Source organism: Ammospiza nelsoni, chromosome 34, assembly GCF_027579445.1.
Source record: "Ammospiza nelsoni isolate bAmmNel1 chromosome 34, bAmmNel1.pri, whole genome shotgun sequence".
Taxonomy (NCBI): domain Eukaryota; kingdom Metazoa; phylum Chordata; class Aves; order Passeriformes; family Passerellidae; genus Ammospiza; species Ammospiza nelsoni.
In genome coordinates, this window is record NC_080666.1 from 2,269,073 (window position 1) to 2,296,054 (window position 26,982).

Here is a 26,982-nt window from a genome sequence, read left to right on the forward strand (position 1 = left end):
CCCAGTCCCTCCCAGTTCGTCCCAGTTCAATCCCAGTTCATCCCAGTGAGTCCCAGTTTGTCCCAACTCATCCCAGTCCCTCCCAGTTCCCTCCCAGTTCATCCCAGCAGCTCCCAGCCCATCCCAGTTTGGCCCAGAGTCCTCCCAGTTCATCCCAGTTCAATCCCAGTTCATCCAAGTCCCCCCCAAACCCCAAACCAGTACAAACCAGTGACCCCCAGTTCCCTCCCAGTTCAATCCCAGTTCATCCCGCTAATGCGAAACCCCAAACCAGTACAAACCAGTAACTCCAAATCCCCTCCCAGTTCATCCCAGTTCATCCCAGTTTGGCCCAGAGTCCTCCCAGTCCCTCCCAGTTCAATCCCAGCAACCCCAAACCCCAAACCAGTACAAACCAGTGACCCCCAGTTCCTTCCCAGTTTGTCCCAGTCCCTCCCAATCCTCTCCCAGTTCCCTCCCAGTACAAACCAGTAACCCCCAACCCCCGCCCGGTTCGTCCCAGTCCCCTCCCAGTCCAGTCCCCCCATTTTATTTTATTTTATTTTATTTTATTTTATTTTATTTTATTTTATTTTATTTTATTTTATTTTATTTTGTTTTGTTTTGTTTTATTTTATTTTCTTTTGTTTTGTTTTCTTTTTTTTTATTTTATATTTCATTTCATTTTATTTCATTTTCTCTATTCTCCGTTAATGCTGCTCTGGCCCCGCCCCTCCCGTGGGCGGAGCCTCTGAGGGCCAAAGGGGCGTGGCCTTCCCATGGCCGCATCTGATTGGTCCCTGCTCTGCTGGTGGGCGGGGCCTCCCTGCGCTCCCGCCAATCTGCCGGGAAGCTCCGCCCCTTCCACACGATTGGCTGTTTGTGCAGGAGTGGGCGTGGCTCCTGATGTGGAAGTGGGCGTGGTTTCGGAGGCGGGGCCTGGAAAGGGGGCGGGGCCAGAGGAGGCAAAATTGGGGATTTTTTCAGACTGGAGCCCCAAAATTGGGAAATTTCCCCCCAAAATTTGGGAATTTTCACCCAAAACTCTCCAAAATTTGGGAGTTTCCCCCAGGATCCCAAAATTTGGGAATTTCCCACCCCAGGACCCCCCAAAACTCGGGAATTCTCACCCAGGACCCCCCAAAATCCCTTCAGGGACTCCAAAATTCGGGACATTTCCCCCAAAATTTGGGAATTCTCACCCAGGACCCACAAAATTCCCCCAGGAACCCCAAAATTTGGGAATTTCCCACCCAGGACCAAAAAATTTGGGAATTTTTTCCCCCCCAAATTTTGGAATTTCCCACCCAAGACCCCCCTTCCCCCCCCCCACAAAAATCCACTCAGGCGCCCCCAAAATTTGGGATTTTTCACCCAAAAAATTTGGGAATTTTCCCCCCAAAATTTGAAAATTTTCCCGCCCCCCCCCCCAAAAAATTTGTGAATTTTGCCCCAAAAAAATTTGTGAATTTTGCCCCAAAATTTGGGATTTTTCCCCCCAAAATTTGGAATTTCCCCCCCAGGACCCCCCAAATTCGCTCCTCACCGTGGGGGGGGTCCCGGGGGGATTTTGGGGGGTCCTGGGGGGGTCTCGAGGCTTTGCCCCGCAGGATGTCGATCACCTGGGCGGGGCAGAAACACCAAAATCACCAAAAATTTCACCCAAAATCCCCAAATTTCACCCAAAATTTCATCCAAAATGCCCCGAAATTCCTCCGAATTTATCCCAAGTTCATTTCAAATTTATCCCAGATTTTTTTCAAATTTATCCCAAATGTATTCAAATTTATTCCAAATTTTTTTTCCAACTTTATCCCAAAATCATCCCAAATTTATTCCAATTCATTCCCAATTTCTCGCCTGCCCCAGACTCACCTGTGGCTGCAGCTTTGGGACTCAAAATCCCCCAAAAGTTCCCATTTAACCCCCCCCCAATTTATGCAGATTTATGCAAATTTATGCAAATGTCCCACCTGCAGCCCTGTCGTTGTGCAGGTTCCTGAGGCCGCAGTCGGCGCCCAAACACCCCAAACAATCCCATTTGAAACCCCTAAATGCATTCAAATTTATGCAAATTTATGCAGATTTCCGTTTTTCCCACCTGGGCGCTGGCGGCCACGCCCGCGGCCGTGTCGTTGTGCAGGTTCCTGAGGCCGCAGTCGGCGCCCAAATACCCCAAAAAATCCCCAAAAAATCCCATTTAAACCCCCTAAATGCATTCAAATCTATGCAAATTTATGCAAATCTCCAATTTTCCCACCTGGGCGCTGGCGGCCACGCCCGCGGCCGTGTCGTTGTGCAGGTTCCTGAGGCCGCAGTCGGCGCCCAAACACCCAAACAAATCCCATTTAAACCCCTTAAATATATTCTAATTCATGCAAATTTATGCAGATTTCTGTGTTTCCCACCTGGGCGCTGGCGGCCACGCCCGCGGCCGTGTCGTTGTGCAGGTTCCTGAGGCCGCAGTCGGCGCCGCAGCGCAGGAGCAGCCGCAGCAGCCGCAGCAGCCCCCGGCCCGCGGCCGCGTGCAGCGCGGTGCAGCCGGCGTACGACTGCGCGTTGACGCTGGCGCCGTGCTGCAACCGCCGAGAAACAACTTTACACCCCAAATCCCCAAATCCCAAAATCCCCAAATCCCAAAATCCCCCCTCAGACACCTGCGAAATCCAGAGCTATTCCAAAAACACCAAAATTGCCACAAACTCCCCTCCAAATTCTCCCTGAAACCCCCCAGAACGCCGGAAAATTCCCCAAATTCGCCAGAAAATTCGCCCGGAATTTCACACGAAAGTCTCCCAAAAATGCTTCCCCAAATCTCCCAAAAATGCTTCCCCAAATCGCCAAAAATTCCCAAAAAAGCCCCGTAAAATTCCCCTAAAAATACCCCAAAATCCCACAAACTTCCCCCAAAATTCTCCCTGAAACCCCCCAAAACGCCGGAAAATTCCCCAAATTCGCCAGAAAATTCGCCCGGAATTTCACACGAAAGTCTCCCCAAAATGCTTCCCCAAATCGCCAAAAATTCCCAAAAAAAGCCCCGTGAAATTCCCCTAAAAATACCCCAGAATCCCACAAACTTCTCCCCAAAAATTCCCCCCGAAAATTCCCATAAAATACCAAAAAAATTACATTAAAAATTGCATGAAATCATTCCAAAAGTCACCCCAAAAAAATCCCATAAAATTCTGTAAAATCACCCCAAAGTCATCCCAAAACTCACCCCATATATTCCATAACATTTCCCAGAAAATCCCATGAAAATCCCCAAAAATACCTGAAAATCCAAAAAATAACCCCAAAATTCTGCAAAATCCCCCCAAAAAATCCCCCCAAAAATTCCCAATACTCCCCCCAAATCCACCTAAAATTCCCAAATTTTCTCCAATTTTCCCCAAATTTCCCCCGAAATTCCCCCCAAAACCCCCCAAAATTCCCAAATTCTCCCAAAACTTTCTGAAGATTCCCCAAATTTCCCCCAAATTTGCAATTTTTGCCCACCTGGAGCAGGAGCTCGGCCATCTCCAGGCTGTCGTTCTCCACCGCGTGCAGCAGCGGCGAGCGCCCGCTCTTGATGTCCTGCAAGGGCCCAAAAAATCCGAAAAACATTCCCCAAAATATTCCCCCAAAATCCCAAAAAACTCCCAAAAAATCCCTCCAAAAAATCCCAAAAAAATTTCCCAACACATTCCCCCAAAATCAAAAAAAAATCCCAAAACAATCCCCAAAAAAATCCTCAAAAAATGCCCCAAAATCCAAAAAAAATCCCAAAAAATCCTAAAAAAATCCCCCCAAAAATCCCCAAAAATATTCCCCCAAAATCCCAAAAAATCCCTCAAAAAAATCCCAAAAAATACCCCAAAACATTCCCCCAAAATCCAAAAAAAACCCCAAAAAATACCCCCAAAAAATCCCCCAAAAATGCCCCAAAATCCAAAAAAATTCCCAAAAACTCCCTTAAAATCCCAAAAAATTCCCAAAAAATCCCCTCAAATATTCCCAAAATATCCCCAAAACCCCAAAAAATCCCCTCAAAAATCCCCAAAATATTCCCCCAAAATCCCAAAACATTCCCCCAAAATCCCCCCAAAAAATCCCAAAAAAAACCCCAAAAAATCCCAATTTCCCCCCAAAAATTCCCCCAAAATTCCTCAAAAATTAAGAAAAAATTTCTCCATATTTATCCAAAAATTGCCCCCCAAAAATTCAAAAAAAATCCCAAAATAATCCCAAAAAATCCCAATTTCCCCCAAAAATCCCCCCAAATGCTAAAAAAATTCCCCCAAAAATCCTCCCCAACCTGGCCAAAATTCACAAACAATTCCTCAAAAATCCCCCCAAAAATCCCCAAAAATTCAAAAAAAAATCCCTCCCACTTTCTCCAAAAATTCACCCCAAAAATCCTAAAAAAAAATCCCAAAAAATTCCAAAAATCGAAATAATTCCCCTCAATATTCCCCAAAAAATGTCCCAAAAATCCCCAAAAAACCAAAATAATTCCCCAAAACTCCCCTTTAAATCCCCTCAAAATTCCCAGAAAATCCCAAATTTCCGGAATTTCTGGAATTTTCCGGATTTTCTCACCCCGGCATCGACGTCGGCGCCGTGCTGCAGCAGCAGCAGGACGCTCTCGCGGGAGCCCGAGGCCACGGCCACGTGCAGGGGGGTCAGACCTGCGGAGAGAACGGCAGAAAATTCCCCAAAATAGTCCCAAAAATATCCCAAAATATTCCCTAAAAATCCCACAAAATATCCCAAAAATATCCCAAAAATTCCCCAAAAAATCCCACAAAAATTCCTAAAAATATCCCAAAATATTCCCAAAAATATCCCAAAATATTACCAAAAATTCCGCAAAATATTCCCAAAAAAATTCCCAAAAATTCCCCCAAAATCCCTGAAAATTTCATGAGAAATTCCCAAAATATTCCCCAAAATATTCCCCCAAAATTCCCCAAAATTTCCCCAAAAAATTCCCAAAAATATTTTTTTAAAAATTCCCCAAAAATTCCTGAAAATTTCCCCTTTCCCCCCCCCCCCAATTTTTCCCCAAATTCCGCCCATTTTTTTCCCCAATTTCCCCCAAACCCCCAAAACCCGAATTTTTTTCCCCAAAATCCCCCATTTTTCCCCAAAATCCCCCATTTTTTCCCCCAAATCCCCCATTTTTCCCCAAAATCCCCCATTTTTTTCCCAAAATTCCCATTTTCCCCCCATTTCTCCTCACCCTCACAATCCCGCGCCTGCAGATCCACGGGGCTCCCCCGGGGCTCCTCCCCCAATTTCCCCCTTTTTTCCCCCCAATTTTTCCCCAAATTCCGCCCATTTTTTTCCCCAATTTCCCCCAAACCCCCAAAACCCGAATTTTTTTCCCCAAAATCCCCCATTTTTCCCCAAAATCCCCCATTTTTTTCCCAAAATTCCCATTTTTCCCCCATTTCTCCTCACCCTCACAATCCCGCGCCTGCAGATCCACGGCCCCGCCCCCGGGGCTCCTCCCCCAATTTCCCCCTTTTTTCCCCCCAATTTTTCCCCAAATTCCGCCCATTTTTTTCCCCAATTTCCCCTAAACCCCCCAAATCCCCCATTTTTCCCCAAAATCCCCCATTTTTTCCCCAAAATCCCCCATTTTTTCCCCGTTTTCTCCCCATTTCTCCTCACCCTCATAATCCCGCGCCTGCAGATCCACGGCCCCGCCCCCGGGGCCCCTCAGGAGCTCGCGCAGGACGCGGGGGCGTGGCCCGGCCGTGGCCCCGCCCCCCCCGGCCAGGTGCGAGCCGCAGGCGAGGTGTGCGCATGTGCGGCCCAGGCGGTCCGGGCACGTCGGCGACGCGCCGTGCGACACCAGGAGGCGGACGAGCGACACCTGGCCCGTGATCACCGCCAGGTGCAGGGGCGTCTGTGGGGACAATGTGACACAGGTGTGACACAGTGACACAGGTGAGCGACACCTGGCCCGTGATCACCGCCAGGTGCAGGGGCGTCTGTGGGGACAGGTGTGTGACACAGGTGTGACACAGGTGAGCGACACCTGGCCCGTGATCACCGCCAGGTGCAGGGGCGTCTGTGGGGGGACAATGTGACACAGGTGTGACACAGGTGAGCGACACCTGGCCCGTGATCACCGCCAGGTGCAGGGGCGTCTGTGGGGGGACAATGTGACACAGGTGAGCGACACCTGGCCCGTGATCACCGCCAGGTGCAGGGGCGTCTGTGAGGGGACAATGTGACACAGGTGTGACACAGGTGAGCGACACCTGGCCCGTGATCACCGCCAGGTGCAGGGGCGTCTGTGGGGACAGGTGTGTGACACAGGTGAGTGACACCTGGCCCGTGATCACCGCCAGGTGCAGGGGCGTCTGTGAGGGGACAATGTGACACAGGTGTGACACAGGTGAGCGACACCTGGCCCGTGATCACCGCCAGGTGCAGGGGCGTCTGTGGGGACAGGTGTGTGACACAGGTGAGTGACACCTGGCCCGTGATCACCGCCAGGTGCAGGGGCGTCTGTGAGGGGACAATGTGACACAGGTGTGTGACACCTGGCCCGTGATCACCGCCAGGTGCAGCGGGGTCTGTGGGGACAGGTGTGTGACACAGGTGTGTGACACCTGGCCCGTGATCACCGCCAGGTGCAGGGGGGTCTGTGGGGACAGGTGTGTGACACAGGTGTGTGAGTGACACAGGTGTGTGACACAGGTGTGTGAGTGACACAGGTGTGTGACACAGGTGAGGGACACCCGGGGACAGATGACACAGTGACACAGGTGTGTGACACAGGTGTGTGAGTGACACAGGTGTGTGACACAGGTGTGACACAGGTGAGGGACACCCGGGCACAGGCGAGGGGGCGGGGCCAGGGGCGTGGTCAAGGTTGGAGAAAGGGGCGGGGCTAAGTGACCCCCCACAATGTCCCCAAAGCCCCTCAATGTCCTCAACCCCAAATCCCCCAATGCCCCCAATGCCCCCAATGTCCCCAAGCCCCCCATGTCCCCAGAGTGTCCCCAGGTGTCCCCTCACCTGTCTCAGGTGGTTGTACACGTCCAGGTCGCGCCCCCCCCGCAGGAACAGCGCCACCAAGCGGCGGGCGACGGGAACAGCGCCCTGCGCCACCGCGATGTGCAGCGGCCTGGGGACAGTGGGGACAGTGGGGACATTGGGGACAGCGAGGGGACACTGGGGACAGTGAGGGGACACTGGGGACATTGGGGACATTGGCCACAGAGCGCCCTGCGCCACCGCGATGTGCAGCGGCCTGGGGACAGTGGGGACAGTGGGGACATTGGGGACAGCGAGGGGACACTGGGGACAATGGGGACAATGGGGACAGTGAGGGGACAATGGGGACAATGGGGACAGTGAGGGGACAGTGGGGACATTGGGGACAGTGGGGACATTGGGGACATTGGGGACAGCGAGGGGACATTGGGGACATTGGGGACATTGAGGGGACAATGGGGACAGTGAGGGGACAATGGGGACAGTGAGGGGACAATGGGGACACTGGGGACATTGGGGACAATGGGGACAATGGGGACACTGAGGGGACATTGGGGACAGTGAGGGGACATTGGGGACAATGGGGACAGCGAGGGGACAATGGGGACAGTGGGGACATTGGGGACATTGGGGACATTGGGGACAGCGAGGGGACATTGGGGACACTGAGGGGACAGTGGGGACAGCGAGGGGACATTGGGGACAATGGGGACAATGGGGACAATGGGGACATTGAGGGGACAGTGGGGACATTGGGGACATTGGGGACAGTGAGGGGACATTGGGGACAATGGGGACACTGGGGACACTGAGGGGACATTGGTGACAGTGAGGGGACAATGGGGACACTGGGGACATTGGGGACAATGGATACATTGGGGTCAATGGGGACATTGAGGGGACATTGGGGACAATGGGGACACTGAGGGGACATTGGGGACAGTGAGGGGACACTGGGGACATTGGGGACATTGGCCACAGAGCTCCCTGCGCCACCGCGATGTGCAGCGGCCTGGGGACAGTGGGGACATTGGGGACATTGGGGACAGCGAGGGGACATTGGGGACATTGAGGGGACAATGGGGACACTGGGGACATTGGGGACAATGGGGACACTGAGGGGACATTGGGGACAATGGGGACAATGGGGACACTGGGGACACTGGGGACATTGGCCACACAGCGCCCTGCGCCACCGCGATGTGCAGGGGCCTGGGGACAATGAGGGGACATTGGGGACAATGGGGACACTGAGGGGACATTGGGGACAATGGGGACACTGAGGGGACATTGGGGACAGTGAGGGGACAATGGGGACACTGGGGACATTGGGGGCATTGGGGACACTGGGGGGACACTGGGGACATTGGGGACAATGGATACATTGGGGGCAATGGGGACAGTGAGGGGACATTGGGGACATTGGGGACACTGGGGACACTGAGGGGACATTGGGGACATTGGGGACACTGAGGGGACATTGGGGACAGTGAGGGGACATTGGGGACATTGGGGACACTGGGGACACTGAGGGGACATTGGGGACATTGGGGACATTGGCCACAGAGCGCCCTGCGCCACCGCGATGTGCAGGGGCCTGGGGACAGCGAGGGGACATCAATGGGGACACTGGGGACACTGAGGGGACATTGAGGTAAATTTGGGGCATTTGGGGACATTGGGGACATTGCGCAAAAATGGGGAAAAATGGGGAATAATGGGGTTGGGGACATTGGGGACACTTTGGGGACATTGGGGACACTTTGGGGACACTTTGGGGACAGTGGGGACAATGGGGATATTCAGGGGTTTAGGGACATTGAGGGGTTTTGGGGACATTGGGTGCGCTGAGAAAAAATGGGGGAAAATTGGGACAAAATGGGATTGGGGACATCGGGGACATCTTGGGGACATTTGGAGGATTTGGGGGATTGGGGACATTGGGGACGTCGAGGGCATTTGGGGACATTGGGGACAAAGCAGGAGCTGGGGACATTTGAAGGGTTGGGGACACTCAGGAAAAAATGGGGGGAAATTGGGGAAAATGGGATTGGGGACATTTGGGGACATTGGGGACATTTGGGGCCACTTGTGAGAAAAAAAGGGGGCAAATTTGGGGGGGGGCTTGGGGACATTGGGAGCTACCAAATGTCCCCAAATGTCCCCAAGTATCCCCAAAAGTCCCCAAAACGTCCCTAAAAATCCCAAAAATGTCCCCAAATGTCCTCAAAATGTCCCCAAATGTCCCCAAAAGTCCCCAAAAATGTCCCCAAATGTCCTCAAAATGTCCCCAAATGTCCCCAAATGTCCCCAAAAATCCCCAAACCCGCGGGGGGGGGGGGGGGGGGGTGTGGGCGGCGCCGTTCCCGCCCCTCCCCCCGCGCTGTTCCCGTAAGGGGGCGTGGCCTCGCGCCGGTGGGCGTGGCCTCGCCTCCCCGGTGACGTCACCGCCGAGCGCTGGGGATTCCCCGCAGGGTGGGGGAGGGGAATTCCCACGGTCCCGGGGGGGGGAGGGGGTCCCCGAAATTCGGGGGGGGGGGGGGGGGGGGGAGGGGACATTTGGGGACATTTGGGGACATTTTGGGGACATTTTTGGGGACATTTTTGGGGACATTTTTGGGACATTTTGGGAGATCCCAAAGGGGAAAATTTGGGGGAATCCCAAGCGGGGGGAGGGGGTGGGGTGGGGGAGGGGTCCCGTGGGGTTTTTGGGGGGGGGGGGGGGGTCCCACAAATTTTGGGGGGGGTCCCACAAATTTGGGGGGTTCTGGAGGGGATTTGGGGGAGGTTTCATAAAATTTTGTCGCTTCCCGGGTGGATTTTGGGGGATTCCCGGGAGATTTTGGGGGATTTTTTGGGTTTCCCGGGTAATTTGGGGGTCCCCAGGCGGATTTTTGGGGGTTCCCCTGCTGGGTTTGGCGATTTTTGGGGTTCCCGGGCGGATTTTCCGGAATTCCCAAATGAATTTTTGGGATTTTTTTGGCGGTTTCCAGGTGAATTTTTGGGATTTTTTTGGGTCCCCAAAGGGATTTTGGGGATTTTTTTTGGGGCTCCCCCAGGGATTTTGGGGTTCCCCAGTGGATTTTAGGGATTTTTTTGGGGTTTTCCAGGGGGATTTTTGGGACTCTCGGGTGATTTTTGGGGTTTCCCCGCTGGATTTTGGGGGGATTTGGGGATTTTTTTTGGGGTCCCCAGGTGGATTTGTCGAATTTTGGGGTTCCCAGAGGGATTTTGGGGATTTTTGGGGGTTTCCCAGGCAGATTTTTGGGGTCCCCAGGTGATTTTGGGATTTTTGGGGGTTTTATGGACGATTTTTGGGGTGTTTGGAGGATTTTTGGGGGATTTTTTTGGGGTTTCCCGGGTGATTTTTTGGGGTTTTTTTTTTGGGGTGTTCCAGGTGGATTTTGGGGTTCCCAGGTGAATTTTTGGGAGTTTTGGGGTTCCCCACACAGATTTGGTTTTTATTTTGGGGTTCCCCGGGTGGATTTCGGGGCGATTTTGGGATTTTTAGAGGCATTTGGGGATTTTGGAGGGGATTTTTTGGGTAAAATTGGGGGCATTTGGGGATTTTTGGGGGGATTTTTTGGGTGGATTTTGGGGATTTTTGGGGGGATTTTTGGGGGGATTTTGGGGATTTTTGGGGATTTTTGGGTGAATTTTTGGGGGGATTTTGGGTGATTTTTTGGGGGGATTTTTGGGGGCGGATTTTGGGATTTTTGGGAGAATTTTTGGGTGAATTTTTGGGGGGATTTTGGGTGAATTTGGGGTGGATTTTGGGGTGAATTTTTGGTAATTTTGGGGTGGATTTTGGGCTGAATTTTGGTATTTTTTGGGGGAATTTTGGGGGAATTTTTGGTTGAATTTTTGGGTGAATTTTTTGGTGGATTTTTGGGTGAATTTTTGGGGGGATTTTGGGGGGTTTTTGGGTGAATTTTTGGGGGGATTTTGTGGGGATTTTTGGGTGAATTTTTGGTATTTTTGGGTGGATTTTGGGGTGAATTTTTGGTATTTTTGGGTGGATTTCGGGGTGAATTTTGGGTATTTTTGGGGGGATTTTTGGGTGAATTTTTGGTATTTTGGGGGGATTTTGGGGTGAATTACGTTATTTTTGAGGGGAATGTTGGGGTGATTTTTGGGTGATTTTTTGGGGGGGATTTTGTGGGGATTTTGGGGTGAACTTTGTTATTTTTGGGGTCCCCCGGGCACTCACGTGTCCCCGTCCTCGTCCTGCCGGGTGGCGGCGGCGATGGCGGCGGCCAAGGGGGGCTCGGGGGGGACCCCCAAATTTGGGGAGCCCAAAAGGGGCGGGGGGGGAACCCCCAAAACCCCCCCGGGCCCCAAAAACGGCAGCGGAGGCTCCGCCCGCGGACCTGGAAAATTGGGGAAAAATTGGGGAAAAGTTGGGAAAAAAATGGGGAAAAAATTGGGAAAAAAATTGGGGAAAATTTGGGGGGAAAGTTGGGGGAAAATGGGTGAAAAATGTGAGGGAAGTTCAGAAAAAAATTGGGGAAAAAAGTGGGAAAATTTGGAGGAGAAATTGGGAAAAAGTGGGGAAAATGGGGGAAAAAATGGGAGGAAATTAGGGAAAACTGGGGGAAAATTGGGGGAAAATTGGGAAAAAATTGGAGAAAATTTGGGTATTTCTGGTGGGAAAAGTGGGAAAAATTAGGAATAAAGTTGGGAGAAAAGTGCGGAAAAAAGTGGGAAAATTTTGGAGGAAAAATAGGGAAAATGGGAGAAAATCTCAGAAAATTGGGGAATTTTCGGGGGGAAAGTGAGAGAAGAATTGGGGGAAACAGGGGAAAATTGGGAAAAAATAGGGGGAAAATGGGAAAAAATTTGGAATAAAGTGGAAATAAAGTGGGGAAAATTGGAGGGAAATTAGGGAGAAAATTGGGAAATTTTCAGGGGGAAAGCGAGGAGTAATTTGGGAAAAAATGGAGGAAATTTAGGGGAATTTGGGAAAAAAGTGGGAAAAATTTGGAGGAAAAGTGAGAAAAAGTGGGGGGAAATTGGAGGAAATATAGGGGGGAAAAGTGGGAAAAAATAGGAGAAAAATTAGGAAAAAAGTGGGGAAAAATTCAGAGAAAAATTAGAGAAAACGGGGGAAAATGGGAAAAATTGGTGGGAAAGTTGGGAAAATTGGGGAATTTTGGGGGGGAAAAAGTGGGGGAAAATTTGGAGGAAAATTGGGGAAAAAGTAGGAAAATTTTTGAGGAAAATGGGGGAAAATTTGGAGGAAAATTTAGGGGGAAATAGGGGTAAAATTGGGAAAAAATTCGGAAAAAAAGTAGGGAAAATTTGGGGGAATAGAGTGGGAAAAATTTGGAGGGAAAATTAAGGAAAAATGGGGGAAAATTTGTAGGAAAATGGGGAAAATTGGTAAAAACGTAGGAAAAAAGTTGGGGGAAAAATTGGGGAATTTTTTGGGGAAAAAGTGGGGGAAAATTTGGAGGAAATTTGGGGGAAAATGGGGAAAAAATGGGGAAAAAAGGGGAAAAAAAGTGGGAATAAAGTGGGGGAAAAAAGCGGGGATAAAGCGGGGAACAGCGGGGTCTCACCTGTTGCGGTGCCGGATTTTGGGGGCGGCCGGACCGGGGCGCTCGGGGGGGGCTCCCCCAGAGCCCGGGGGTCTCCCCCGCCCCCCAGCACCGAGCGGCGCTTCCGGAGCGGCAGCGACGCCTCGGGGGTGGGGGAGGGGCGGCGTTTTTGGGGGGCCCGGGGGGGGTTCGGGGCGCGGCGCGTGCGCAGATCCACCGGCAGCTCCTCGGCCATCGGGGGGTCCCGGGACGGGTTTTGGGGGGGATCCCCCCCGAAGGGACCTCGGGCTCCGGCGGAGGCGCCGCGGCGGCGGAAGCGAGCGGGGAATCCCCGCGGCGGGGGGGGGCGGGGCCGCCCGGCCACGCCCTTTTCCCCGGTGGACACGCCCACTGCGTTTAGACCACGCCCGCTCCGCTGCCGTCCCGCCCCCGGTGTTGTTGGGAGCGCCCGTTGAGCGTTTAGGCCACGCCCAGTCCGTTTAGACCACGCCCGCTCCGCTGTGGGCGCGCCCCTGGCGTTGTTGGCCACGCCTATTCCCCGTTAGCCACGCCTACTCTGTTTTAACCACGCCCGCTCCGCTGTGGGCGCGCCCCTGGCGTTGTTGGCCACGCCTATTCCCCGTTAGCCACGCCTCCTCTGTTTTAACCACGCCCGCTCCGCTGTGCGCGCGCCCCTGGCGTTGTTGGCCACGCCTATTCCCCGTTAGCCACGCCTACTCTGTCTTAACCACGCCCGCTCCGCTGTGCGCGCGCCCTTGGCGTTGTTGGCCACGCCTATTCCCCGTTAGCCACGCCTACTCTGTTTTAACCACGCCCGCTCCGCTGTGCGCGCGCCCCTGGCGTTGTTGGCCACGCCTATTCCCCGTTAGCCACGCCTCCTCTGTTTTAACCACGCCCGCTCCGCTGTGCGCGCGCCCCTGGCGTTGTTGGTAGCGCCCATTGAGGGTTTAGGCCACGCCCTGTTGGTTTAGGCCACGCCCTCTCCGTTGTGGACACGCCCTCACGTGTTGTGGCCACGCCCATTCCCCTGTAGACACGCCCATATGTGTTGTGGTCACGCCCACATCGCGTTTAGGCCACGCCCATCGCAGGGACGGCGAAATTTGGGGGCGGGTTTGGGGAATCGGCGGGAAAAAATTAAATTTGCCGCGAAATTGAGGGGGAAAAAAGGCAAAATTTGGCGCAAAATTGTGAAAAATTGGCAAACAAATGGAATAAAATTTTTTAAAATCCACCGAAATGACCCCAAAAGTTGGCACAAATTTTTGGGTGGGGATTGGGAAAAAAGAAACTCAAAACGGGCTCGAAATTCCACCCAAAAAAGTCTCCAAAAATCCTCAAAGTCCGCTTAAAAACGAAAAGAAGATCAGGTCAAAATTTCTCACAAATTAAAAAAAAAAAAAAAAACCACAAAAATTGGACTAAAATTCTAAAGAAAAAGCCTCCAAAATTCCACTACAAAAGGCCCAAAAAATCCAAAATTACCCCCCAAAATTAAACCAAATTTCTATAAAGCAAGTCCCAAATCAGCCAAAAATGCTGCAAAAACCAAAAATTAGCTCAGAATTCCTCAATATCCAATAAAAAAACCCAAAAATCCTCAAAATCCACAAAAAAAACCCTCAAAATTCCCCAATTTTGATTCGAAATCCAATTTAAAAACCCACAAATTCTTCAAAATCAGCTAAAACCCCCTGAAATTCCCAAAATTCTTTAAAATCTAAAAAAAAATCCCAAAATCTCTTCCAAATAATTTTTAAAAATCCCAAAATCCGCTTGAAATTCCTCAAAATCGAATTTTAAAAACGCAACATGTCCCAAAATTTCTCAAAATCCACTCAAGAAATTCCCCCAAAATCCACAGAAAACCCCAATAAATCACCAAAATCCACCCAGAACATCCCAAAATTCCCCCCAAAATCCTCAAAATAATTTGAAAAAAAAAAAATCAACATTTACAAAAAAAAAATCCCTAAGATTTCCCAAAATTCAAAAAAAAAAATTTTCCTGAAAAATCCTCGAGAAGTTCCCCAAAAATCCCCCCCCCCCAAAAAATCCCAAAATTGGCTCCAAATTCCCCCAAAATTCCTCGTGGGGACGGCGGGAGGGACCTGGGGACACTTTGGGGACACTGGGGTGGCCTTGGGGACACGGGGACAGCCTGGAGGTGGCGTTGGGGACACTTTGGGGACACTTTGGGGACACTTTGGGGACACTGGGGTGGCCTTGGGGACACGGGGACAGCCTGGAGGTGGCTTTGGGGACACTTTGGGGACACTTTGGGGACACTGGGGACAACCTGGGGACACCAGGAGGGACTTGGGGACACTTTGGGGACATGGGGACAACCCGGGAACAGCCTTGGGGACACCTTGGGGACACCAGGAGGGACTTGGGGACACTTTGGGGACCCTGGGCTGGCCTTGGGGACAACCTGGGGGTGGCTTTGGGGACACCCCTGGGGACACTTTGGGGACGCTGGGGTGGCCTTGGGGTCACTGGGAGGGACACGGGGACAGAGTTGGGGACACTGGGATGGCCTTGGGGACGTGGGGACAACCTTGGGATGGATTTGGGGACACTTTGGGGACACTTTGGGGACACTGGGGTGGCCTTGGGGACATGGGGGACAACCCAGGAGTGGCTTTGGGGACACTTTGGGGACTTGGGGACACCCCTGGAGACACTGGGACAATGTGGGGGACACTGGGATGGCCCTGGGGACACCGGGAGGGACCTGGGGACGCTTCTGGGGACACTGGGGACACCCTGGAGACATTGGGACAGGGCTGGGGACACCCGTGGGGACACCGGGAGGGACCTGGGGACACTTTGGGGACACCCTTGGGGACACTGGGATGGACCTGGGGACACTGAGGTGGGTTTGGGGACACTGGGAGGGACTTGGGGACACCCTTGGGGACACTGGGCTGGACTTGGGGACACTTTGGGGACACTGGGATGGCTTTGGGGACACCCCTGGGGACATGGGGACACCCCTGGGGACACTGGGATGGGTTTGGGGACAATGGGGAGGGGGGGGGGGGGGGGGACACAGGGACATTCCCGGGGACACCCCTGGGGACACGGGGACACCCCTGGGGACATCCCTGGGGACACTGGGATGGAGTTGGGACATTGCTGGGGACACGGAGAGGGACCTGGGGACACCCCTGGGGACATGGGGACACTTTGGGGACACCCCTGGGGACATGGGGACACTTTGGGGACACTGGGACATTCCTGGGGACACCGGGAGGGACCTGGGGACACCCCTGGGGACACTGAGAGGGAGTTGGGGACACCAGGAGGGACACGGGGACACCCTTGGGGACACTGGGATGGACATGGGGACACTTTGGGGACACTGGGACATTCCTGGGGACACCAGGAGGGACACGGGGAGGCCCTTGGGGACATCATTGGGGACAGCAGGAGGGACCTGAGGACACCCTTGGGGACACCTTGGGGACAGCCTGGGGATGGCTTTGGGGACACTTTGGGGACATGGGGACACTTTGGGGACACTGGGATGGCTTTGGGGACACCCCTGGGGACATGGGGACACCTTGGGGACACTGGGATGGCTTTGGGGACACTTTGGGGACATGGGGACACTTTGGGGACACTGGGATGGCTTTAGGGACACTTTGGGGACATGGGGACACCTTGGGGACACTGGGATGGCTTTGGGGACACTTTGGGGACATGGGGACACCTTGGGGACACTGGGATGGCTTTGGGGACACTTTGGGGACATGGGGACACCTTGGGGACACTGGGATGGCTTTGGGGACACTTTGGGGACATGGGGACACTTTGGGGACACTGGGATGGCTTTGGGGACACCTTGGGGACACTGGGATGGCTTTGGGGACACCCCTGGGGACATGGGGACACCTTGGGGACACTGGGATGGCTTTGGGGACACTTTGGGGACGCAGGGACGGCGCGGGGGACGCGGGGATGGCCTTGGGGACACAAGGACACCCCTGAGGACACTGGGACAACCTCGGGGACACCTCGGGGTGGCCTCGGCGACATCGCGACACGTTCGGGGACATCGGGGGGCGGGGCGGGGGCTGGAGCCACGCCCACTTTAATGACGTCAATCCCTCGGTCCCGCCCCCCCCTCGGGCGCCGCAGTGCGCCGGGGCCGAGCGGAGCCGAAAAGAGCCGGAAAGAGCCGAAGCGGGGCCGAGCGGCGGCGAAGCGAGAGGCGGAAAGAGCCGAAGGTCGGGGAGCGGAAAAAGCCGAAGCGGAGCCGAAGCGGACCCGCCGGAGGGTCCGGCCATGCCTTGAAGCGGCTCCTCCGACCCGTCCCGGGCTCTTCCTCCTCATCCTCCTCCTCCTCATCCTCCTCCTGCGGCAGGGGGAGGAGCCCATGGGCCGGGCAGGGGGCTGAGGGGGAGCGGAGCCGCTGGACTGGGCCCAAACTGGGCCCAACTGGGCTCAACTGGGCCCGACCGGGCCGGAGAAATCAGAACCGGGCCGGAAAGAGGCGAAGTTGTCCGGAAAGAGCCGAAGAAAGAGCGGGATAAGCGAAGTGAGGACGGAGCTGCACGGAAAGAACCGAACCGGGCCGGAAAGAACCGAACCGGGCCGGAAGTAAGCGAAGCTGGGCCGGAAGTAAGCGAAGGGAGTGCGGGGAGGGTCGGAAAGAGCCGAATGGAGAACGAAGAGGGTCGGAAAGAGCCGAAGGTGTCCGGAAATTGCCGAAGTGCCGCCATGTTGCTGCCGCTGCTCCTCGGGCTCCTTGAGGGTGAGTTCGGGAGCCCCGAATGTCACCGGGACCCCAAAATGTCCCCAAATGTCCCCAGAATGTCACCTGGGAGCCCCCGAATGTCACCGGGACCCCAAAATGTCCCAAAGGGTCCCCAGATGTCGCCTTGGAGCCCCCAAATGTCACCGGGACCCCAAAATGTCACCAAATGTCCCCAGAATGTCACCTGGGAGGCCCCGAATGTCACCGGGACCCCAAAATGTCACCAAATGTCCCCAAATATCCCCAAAATGTCAACTGGGACCCCCCAAATCTCAACTGGGACCCCAAAATGTCCCAAAGTGTCGCCAAAAATGTCACCAAATGTCTTAAAATGTCCCAAAATGTCACCTGGACCCCCCCCAAATGTCCCAAAGTGTCCCCAAAATGTCACCTGGGACCCCCAAAATGTCCCCAAATGTACCAAAGTGTCCCCAAAATGTCTTAAAATGTCCCAAAATGTCACCTGGGACCCCAAAATGTCCCAAAGTGTCCCCAAAATGTCACCAAATGTCCCCAAAAATGTCCCCAAATGTCACTAAAATGTCTTGAAATGTCCCAAAATGTCACCTGGGACCCCCAAAATGTCCCCAAATGTCACCAAAATGTCACCTGGGACCCCCCAAAATGTCCCAAAATGTCCCAAAATGTCACCTGGGACCCCCAAAATGTCCCAAAAATGTCCCCAAAATGTCCCAAAATGTCCCAAAATGTCACCTGGGAACCCAAAATGTCCCCAAATGTCCCAAAGTGTCCCCAAAATGTCTTAAAATGTCCCAAAATGTCACCTGGGACCCCAAAATGTCACCAAATGTCCCCAAAATGTCACCAAATGTCCCCAAAATGTCCTTAAATGTCACCCCAAAATGTCCCCAGATGTCACTTTGGACCCTAAAATGTCACCTGGGACCCCAAAAATGTCCCCAAAATGTCCCCAAAATGTCCCCTGATGTCACCTGGGACCCAAAGTGTCCAAATGAGCCAAATTTGGGACAATTTGGGGGCAAATTTGGGATTTTCGGGCGGAATTTTGACGAATTTTTGGCCAATTTTGGGGGGAATTTGGGGATTTTTTTGGGGAATTCCAAAACCCTTCGTCCCCCAATCCCAAATTTTGGGGTCCCGGGGATGAATTTTGGGGCCGTTTTGGGAGATTTTGGGTCCATTTTAGGCTGGATTTTATTGGAGCCAGCGGTGGTGAAATTTGGGCAAAATTTCTGGGAATTTGAAGGAGATTTTCAGGAAATTTTGGGATTTTTTTGGGGATTTTGGGGTTCCTCGTTCCCCTCGCCATTTTTGGGGTCCTGAGGGTGAATTTTGGGGGTTTTGGGGCCGTTTTGGGCTGGATTTTGGTGCCTTTTGGGGCGAATTTTGATGATTTTTGGATCAAATTTTGGGCAAATTTCAATGGAATATTTTGGGGGTTTTTTTGGAATTTTTGGGGATTTTTTTGGGAATATTTTAGGAGAATTTGGGAATTCCTTCCTGACCTCCCTTTCTCCCCCTCCCTGAAATTTTGGGGGTGGATTTTGGGTCCATTTCGGGTCAATTTTAACCATTTTGGGGTGGATTTTTGACCAAAATTTGGTCAAATTTCACCGGAATTTCACCGATTTTTTGGGGGGAATTTCTGGAAAATTCCAGAATTCCCTCTTGACCCCCCCCCCCCCATTTTCTCCCCCTCCCCATTTTTGGGATTTTGGATCTGGATTTTGGGTCCATTTTAGGTCAGTTTAATTGGTTTTGGGGTGGCTTTTAATGTTTTTTTTTTGACCAAATTTTTGTCAAATTCCAACCGAATTTTGTGGGAATCTTTTTGGAGTTTCTCCCCTGCCTCCCCTTTCTCCCTCTCCCTCCAATTTTTGGGATCTCGGGGTTGGATTTCGTGTCCGATTTGGGTCAATTTTCACCGTTTTGGAGCGGATTTTTCCCGGTGTTTGACCAAATTTTGGTCAAATTTTATCGGAATTTTACCGAATTTTTTGGGGGGGGGAATTTCTGGAAAATTCCGGGATTCTCTCCCGACCCCGCCATTTCCTCCCCCTCCCCATTTTTGGGATTTTGGATCTGGATTTTGGGTCCATTTTAGGTCAGTTTGATTGGTTTTGGGGTGGCTTTTAATGGTTTTTTGACCAAATTTTTGTCAAATTTCATCGGAATTTCGCCGGATTTTTTTGGGGGGGGGGGGGGGGAATTTCTGGAAAAAATTCCGGAACTCCCCGCCATTTCCTCCCCCTCGCTGCAGCTTCGGGGGCGCTAGGGGGCTGCGTGGAGGTGGCGTCGGGCACCGAGGCCGTGCTGGGGGCGCCGTTCCGGCTGCTCTGCATCGCCTGCAAGCGCCGCAGCGAGACCCCGGCCGAGGCCGAGAGCGAGTGGTTCTTCCGGCCCGAGGGCGCCCCCCACTTCCAGAAGGTCACTGGGAGCACTGGGAGGCACTGGGAGGGGACTGGGACAAACTGGGAGGGACTGGGAGGGACTGGGATGGACTGGGATAAACTGGGAGGGACTGGGAGGACGCTGCAGTTCCCAAAGTGGCCACCGGGGGGGAGCCAAGAGTTCATGGAAAGGGACTGGGAGGGAACGGGGATGAACTGGGAGGGGACTGGGAGGACTGGGATGGACTGGAAGGGGATTGGGACTAACTGGGATATACTGGGATGAACTGGGAGTTACTGGGAGGACGTTGCAGTTCTCAAAGCCACCAGCAGGGGAGATGGGAGTTCATTGAGAGGGACTGGGAGGGGACTGGGAGAAACTGGGAGGGATTGGGACAAACTGGGAGGGGACTGGGACAAACTGGGAGGGATTGGGAGCTACTGGGAGGACCCTGGAGAGCCCCTGGGCCATACTGGGAATTACTGGGCTGAACTGGTCTAAACTGGGAGCTGCTGGGAGCGACTCGGCACCACAATTGGGCACAGTCGCAACACCAAACTCAACCACCAGAGGGCGCCACTGAGCCAACACAATTTATAATCCCTTGCCATTGAGCCTAACTGGTTCTTACTGGTTCTTACTGGTTTCTACTGGTGCAGATCCTGCACTACAGCCCCGAGGAGGGCGAGTGGGTGGCCCCGGGGCCGTTCCTCGGGGTGATCTCGTGGAACGGCTCGCGGGGCACGCGGGACCTGTCGGTGTGGGAGGGGATTGGGGTGAACTGGGAGGCACTGGAACCCACTGGGGAGACACTTGGGATATACTGGGCTGAACTGGGAGCTACTGGGCCATACTGGGAATCACTGGGCTAAACTGGGAGCCACTGGGAATTACCCGCACCACAATCGGGCACAGTTGCAACACCAAACTCAACCACCAGAGGGCGCCACTGAGCCAACCCCATTCCCAATTGCTTCCTGTTAACTCTCACTGGTTCTTACTGGTTCTTACTGGTTTCTACTGGTGCAGATCCTGCACTACAGCCCCGAGGAGGGCGAGTGGGTGGCCCCGGGGCCGTTCCTCGGGGTGATCTCGTGGAACGGCTCGCGGGGCACGCGGGACCTGCAGGACCTGTCGGTGTGGCTGGCGGAGGTGAAGCACGCGCACGCCGGGCAGTACGTGTGCCGGCTGAAGCGCAACCTGACCTTCGAGGGCTACACCTACAGCCTGGCCAGGAACCAGACCCTGAAGCTGGCCGTGGTGGAGAAAGGTGCTGGGAGGGCGCTGGGATGGACTGGGATGGACTGGGATGGACTGGGGTAAACTGGGAGTTGGTTGGAAGGGATTGGGAGGGGCTGGGACGGAGCTGGAGGGAGGAAAAATGGAGGTAGGAGGGGCTAAAGGGGAACTGGGATGGACTGGCATGAACTGGGAGGGACTGGGAGGAACTCGGATGGACTGGAAGGCGCTGGGATGAACTGGGATGAACTGGGAGTTGCTGGGAGGGCGCTGCAGTTCCCAAAGGCGCCACCAGGCGGAGGCAGTGAGACAGCGGGAGTTCATTGGGGGGACTGGGAGGGACTGGGACAAACTGGGAGGGACTGGGATGGGATTGGGATGGACTGGGAGGGACTGGGATGAACTGGGAGGGGATTGGGCTGCACCTACAGCCTGGCCAGGAACCAGACCCTGAAGCTGGCCGTGGTGGAGAAGGGGGCTGGGAGGGCACTGGGATATACTGGGATGAACTGGGAGGGGATTGGGATTGACTGGGATGAACTGGGAGGGGACTGGGAGTTGGTTGGAAGGGACTGGGATGGACTGGGATGGACTGGGATGGGATTGGGATCAACCTAGGATCAAACTGGGAGCACTGGGATCAAACTGGGAGGGACTGGGAACACGAGGATCAAACTGGGAGCACTGGGAGGGCACCGGGATCAAACTGGGAGGGACTGGGAGGATAATGGGATCAAACTGGGAGGGACTGGGAGGGGACTGGGATCAAACTGGGAGGGACTGGAAACACAGAGATCAAACTGGGAGCACTGGGAGGGCACCGGGATCAAACTGGGAGCACTGGGATCAAACTGGGAGGGACTGGGAGGGAACTGGGATCAAACTGGGAGGGACTGGGAGCACTGGGATCAAACTGGGAGGGACTGGAAACACAGAGATCAAACTGGGAGCACTGGGAGGGCACTGGGATCAAACTGGGACCCACTGGCAAAGCTCCATGCCCATATAAGGCAGAAAGTGGGCGTGGCTTAGGAAAAAAAAAGGGCGTGGCTTAGGGGCCCCCAAATGCACAAATTTGGCCCCAAAACCACACAAAATTTTCCCGGATTTTTTTAGGGATTTTTTTCTGGGGGGGGGGGTGGGGGGGGGGGTGGGATTTTTCGGGGGGGATTTTTTGGGGACATTTCCGGTGATTTCAGGGAATTTTTTTGTGCCCCTCCCCACGCAGCGCGGCGGGACCTGGCGTCCATCGTGTCCGAGATCCTGATGTACGTGCTCATCGTGGTGCTGACGCTCTGGCTCGCCGCCGAGATGCTCTACTGCTACCGCAAGGTGGCGGCCGCGGCCCCGCCCCCCGACAGCGCGTGAGTGGGCGGGGCCTCCGCGGGCGGGGCCTCCGTGGGCGGGGCTTAACGTTTTGGGGGGAAAAAAATGCAAAAAACTGGGCGGGAAAAGGGCGGAAAATGAGGAATTTGGGGGGTTTAAAATGGCGGTGGGGGGCGTGGCTTAAAGGTTGGGGGTGTGGCTTTGGGAGTGGGTGTGGCCCAAAGGGGCGTGGTTTAGGTTTGGAGTGGTTTGGGTTGGAATTTGGGGGAGAAATGCAAAAAATTGGGTGAAAATGGGGCGGGAAATGAAGGTTTAAAATGGTGGAGGGGCGTGGCTTAAAGAATGGGGCGTGGCTTTGGGAGTGGGTGTGGCTCAAAGGGGCGTGGTTTAATTTTGGAGTGGTTTGGGTTGGAATTTGGGGGAGAAATGCAAAAAAATTGGGTGAAAATGGGGCGGGAAATGAGAGAATTGGGAGGAAAATGGAGGGTTAAAATGGCGGTGGGGGGTGTGGCTTAAAGGTTGGGGGTGTGGCTTGGGAGTGGGTGTGGCCCAAAGGGGCGTGGTTTAGGTTTGGAGTGGTTTGGGTTGGAATTTGGGGGAGAAATGCAAGAAAATTGGGTGAAAATGGGGTGAAAAATGAGGGAATTGGGAGGAAAATTGAGGTTTTAAAATGGTGGCGGGGGCGTGGCCTAAAGAATGGGGGCGTGGTTTAGAGTGGGTGTGGCCTTAGGGGCGTGGTTTAATTTCAGGGGAAGGAATTGGAAACTCGGGGTTAAAAATGTGAGAATTGGGGCAAAACTGGGGAAATTAGGGAAAAAATGGGGTTTCAAAATTGCTGAGGGGGCGTGGCTTGAGGTTGTGGGCGTGGCTTTGGGAGTGGGTGTGGTCTAATGGGGCGTGGCCAAATTTTGTAGGCGAAACGGGGAAATTTGGGCAAAAATGGGGAAATTTTGGGGTGGGATTTTCGGCATTTTTGGGTGGGATTTTTATTTTCGGTTTTGGGGCATTTTGAGGTGAAATTTTTGGAATTTTTCAAATTTTGTTGCGGAATTTTTTGGGTGGAATTTTTGGGGTAAAATCTTTGAAATTCGGGGCGGATTTTATTTTGAATTTTGGGGGATTTTTGCATGGGGTTTTTGAGGTTTTGGGATGGGATTTTGGAGATTTTGGGGCGGGATTTTGGGGCATTTTGGGGTGGATTTTTCGGGATGAAATTTTTGGGATTTTGGGGCATTTTGGGGTGGAATTTTTGAGGCACTTTGGGGCATTTTGGGGTGGAATTTTTGGGATTTTAGGGCATTGTTGGTGTAGAGATTTTAAGATTTTGGAGGCATTTTTGGGGTGGAATTTTGGAGATTTTAGGGTGGATTTTTTTCATTTTGGGGCATTTATGGTTGGGTTTTTGGGGAAGAATTTTGGGGTGGAATTTTTAGGGACTTTTGGGGTAAAATCTTTGAAATTTGGGGTGGATTTTTTTGAATTTTGAGGGATTTTTGCGTGGGATGTTTGAGATTTTGGGATGGAATTTTGGGGCATTTTTGGGTGAAATTATTTTGAATTTTGGGGCATTTTGGGGTAGAATTTGTGGAATTTTGGGGAACTTGGGGGGCATTCTGGGGCAATTTTGGGTTGGATTTTTTAGGGGCATTTTGGGGTGGAATTTTGGGGATTTTGGGGCATTTTTGGGGTGGATTTTTTTCATTTTGGGGCATTTCTGGGTGGGATTTTGGGGTGGATTTTTTGGGGAGATTTTGGAGTTTTTGGGGCAGAATTTTTGGATTTTGGGGCATTTTTGGGATGGGATTTTTGGGAGATTTTTGGGTGGATTTTTTTTCCGTTTTAGGGCATTTTTGGGGTGGATTTTTGAGGCATTTTTGGGTGAAATTTTTGGGATTTGGGGTGCAATTTTTTGTTATTTTTGGGGCACTTCGGGGTGGAATTTTTGAGATTTTGGGGCATTTTTGGGGTGGGGATTTTGGGAGTTTGGAGGCGATTTTGGGTTGGATTTTTTTTTTGTTTTGGGGCATTTTTGGGTGGGATTTTTGGGATTTTGGGGAAGAATTTTTGGGTGGAGCTTTTTGCGTTAAAATATTTGGAATTTGGGATGAATTTCCTTGGATTTTGAGGGATTTTTGGGTGGGATTTTTTGGATTTTGGGGTGGAATTTCTGGGGCATTTTTGGGGTGGAATTTTTGGGATTTTGCGTTGGATTTTTTGGGGCATTTTTGGGGTGGGTATTTTGGTAGTTTGGAGGCATTTTTGGGGTGCAATTTTTAGGATTTTCAGGGGGAATTTTGGGGATTTTGGGCATTTTTGGGGTGGAGATTTTGGGATTTTAGGGTGGAATTTTTAGGATTTTCAAGGGGGGATTTTTTGGGGGGATTTCTCAGTGTTTGAGGAGGAGCTATTTGGGTTTTTGGGTTGGATTTTTTTTTTAATTTTGGGCCGTTTCTGGGTGGAATTTTGGGTGGATTTTTTTTTTAATTTTGGGGCGTTTCTGGGTGGAATTTTGGGTGGATTTTTTTTTTTATTTGGTTTTGGACATTTTGGGGCGGGGTTTTTGGATTTCGGGGCCCCTCCCCCACCCCGAATTTCGCCCCTCCCCCCCCTCAGGTCGGAGTACCTGGCCATCACGTCGGAGAGCAAAGAGAACTGCGGCGGCGTCCAGGCGGCCGAGTGACCCCGAGTGACCCCGAGTGACCCCGAGTGACCTCTGACCCCCCCCAGGCCCCCCCCTGCAATAACCCCCCCGGGGGGGACCCCCCGACCCCTCCCCCACCCCTGACCCCGCATGGCCCCTCCCCCACCCCGACCCCAAAATTGGGGGGGGAAAAAAAAAAAAAAACCAAAAAATTTGGGGGAAAAAAATCCCAAAAATTGGGGGGAAAAGTCCCAAAATTTCGGAGAAAAAATCCCAAAAATTGGGGGGAAAAGTCCCAAAATTTCGGAGAAAAATTCCCAGAAACTGGGGGGAAAAGTTCCGAAATTTCAGATAAAAAATCCCAAAAAATTGGGGGAAAAAAAGTCTCAAAATTTCAGAGAAAAAATCCCAAAAATTTGGGGGAAAAAAGTCTCAAAATTTCGGATAAAAAATCCCAAAAATTTGGGGGAAAAAAAGTCTCAAAATTTCAGAGAAAAATTCCCAGAAATTGGGGGGAAAAGTCCCAAAATTTCAGAGAAAAAATCCCAAAATTTCGGAGAAAAAAATCCCAAAAATTTAGGGGGGGAAAGTCCCAAAATTTCGGGGAAAAAAAACCCCAAAATTCAGCTGAGAAAAATATAAAAATTTTAAGGAAAAAAAATCTCAAAATTTGGCGGAAAAAAGTCCAAGAATTTGAGGGGAAAAGCCACAAAACTTAAGGGGAAAAGTGTCAGAATTAAGGAAAAGAATCACAAAATTTTGAGGAGAAAAGTGACAAAATCTGGGGGAAAAATCCCAAAAATTTGAGGGTAGAAGTGTCAAAGTTGGGAGACAAAGCCCCAAAAATTTGCAGGGAAAGTCACAAATTTTGAGGAAAAAAATTCCCAAAATTTGAGGGAAAAAGTTCCCAAAGTTAAGGAAGAATTCTCAAGAATTTAAGGGGAAAAGTCATAAAATTTGAGGGCAAACAAAACCCAGAATTAAGGAAAATGATCCCAAAAATTTGAGCAGAAAAAATTGGAGGAAAAAAATCCTTCAAAATTCAGGGAAAAAAATTCAAAATTTGTTTAAAATAACCCCAAAATTTCGGTCAAATTTCTTCAAAGTTTGGGAGAAAATCCCCCCAAAATTTCACCCCCAAAATCCCAAAATTTTGAGTAAAATCTCCCAAATTCAGCACAAAAAAAATCCCCAAATTTTTGGGAAAATTCCCCAAATTTTGGGGTCAAATTCCCCAAATTTGGGGTCGATCCCCCCCCAGTGTGAGAGGAGTGCGCATGTAAATGAGCTGTATGCAAATGAGCTGTATGCAAATGAGAGATATTTAAAAGAGCAATATGTAAATGAGACAAGAGGACGAGACCTCAACAGCACTTTATGCAAATGAGGGGGGGTGTGGCAATACAAATGAGGGTGATATGCAAATGAGGGATGTGTAAATAGATGTAAATGAGGTGGTATGCAAATGAGATGGAGGTGAGAACTGTAACCGCGGGTTATTTATTATGTAAATGAGCTGTACATAAACAAAGCATTATGCAAATGAGCACTGACACAGCCGCACAAATGCACATCTCACTTAATTGCGATATGCAAATGAACCTGCAAACGAGGCGGGGCATGCAAATGAGCACCGAGCACCGTATGCAAATGAGCACCGCCGCGCAAACACATCGCTGTATGCAAATGAACGCCCGTATGCAAATGAGTGCCATAATTAACGGATTAATTGTGCCAAGCCCCGATATGTAAATGAACATGCAAATGAACATGCAAATGAGCTGGACTGCCGAGCCTCGAGTCCTTGGTGTGGGCGGGTCGCCGGTATGCAAATGAGATTTATGCTAATGAGGGATGCACAAATAGGGATACAATGGGAGGCGGTTTATGCAAAAGAGCTGTATGCAAATGAGGCGGTGACGTCATCGGGGTAGTTTGGGGGTTTATGGGAGGTTGATGACGTCATCAGGGGGGAGTCGATGACGTCATCGGGGGAAGTCGATGACGTCATCGGGGGAAGTCGATGACGTCATCGGGGTGGGAGGGGAAATTTGGGGCAAAATTCCCAAATTTGGGCATTGATGACGTCACTGGGGGGGGCAGTCAGGGGGATTTTGGGGTGA

General features: G+C 52.1%; 2 protein-coding genes across 2 annotated transcripts; one reads left to right on the forward strand and one right to left on the reverse strand.

Moving 5' to 3' along the window:
• Window positions 1–526: 526 nt before the first annotated feature.
• Window positions 527–12,844, reverse strand: BCL3 (BCL3 transcription coactivator). The gene is made up of 9 exons (XM_059491460.1): window positions 12,537–12,844; window positions 11,186–11,345; window positions 6,997–7,105; window positions 5,638–5,875; window positions 4,561–4,649; window positions 3,478–3,555; window positions 2,388–2,555; window positions 1,526–1,601; window positions 527–918 (listed from the first exon to the last, which is right to left on the reverse strand). Exons 1-9 carry the CDS (start codon window positions 12,748–12,750, stop codon window positions 680–682), a joined length of 1,371 nt encoding a protein of 456 aa, XP_059347443.1. The 5' UTR covers window positions 12,751–12,844; the 3' UTR covers window positions 527–679.
• Window positions 12,845–16,667: 3,823 nt separating this feature from the next.
• On the forward strand, window positions 16,668–25,072 carry SCN1B (sodium voltage-gated channel beta subunit 1). The gene is made up of 5 exons (XM_059491432.1): window positions 16,668–17,277; window positions 19,523–19,689; window positions 20,683–20,923; window positions 22,121–22,256; window positions 24,832–25,072. The coding sequence occupies exons 1-5, from the start codon at window positions 17,184–17,186 to the stop codon at window positions 24,896–24,898; spliced, it is 705 nt and encodes a 234-aa protein (XP_059347415.1). The 5' UTR covers window positions 16,668–17,183; the 3' UTR covers window positions 24,899–25,072.
• Window positions 25,073–26,982: the final 1,910 nt, after the last annotated feature.

Bases quoted from the DNA above. Each gene is read 5' to 3' on its own strand.
- SCN1B (XM_059491432.1), top strand. From the start codon at position 17,184: ATGGAGAACGAAGAGGGTCGGAAAGAGCCGAAGGTGTCCGGAAATTGC. The intron at 17,278-19,522 runs GTGAGTTCGGGA...CCCTCGCTGCAG, and splicing joins GCTCCTCGGGCTCCTTGAGG to CTTCGGGGGCGCTAGGGGGC. The intron at 22,257-24,831 runs GTGAGTGGGCGG...CCCCCCCCTCAG, and splicing joins GCCCCGCCCCCCGACAGCGC to GTCGGAGTACCTGGCCATCA.
- BCL3 (XM_059491460.1), bottom strand. From the start codon at position 12,750: ATGGCCGAGGAGCTGCCGGTGGATCTGCGCACGCGCCGCGCCCCGAAC. The intron at 7,106-11,185 runs GTGAGTGCCCGG...CACTGTCCCCAG, and splicing joins CAGGACGAGGACGGGGACAC to GCCGCTGCACATCGCGGTGG. The intron at 5,876-6,996 runs GTGAGGGGACAC...TTGTCCCCACAG, and splicing joins TGTACAACCACCTGAGACAG to ACGCCCCTGCACCTGGCGGT.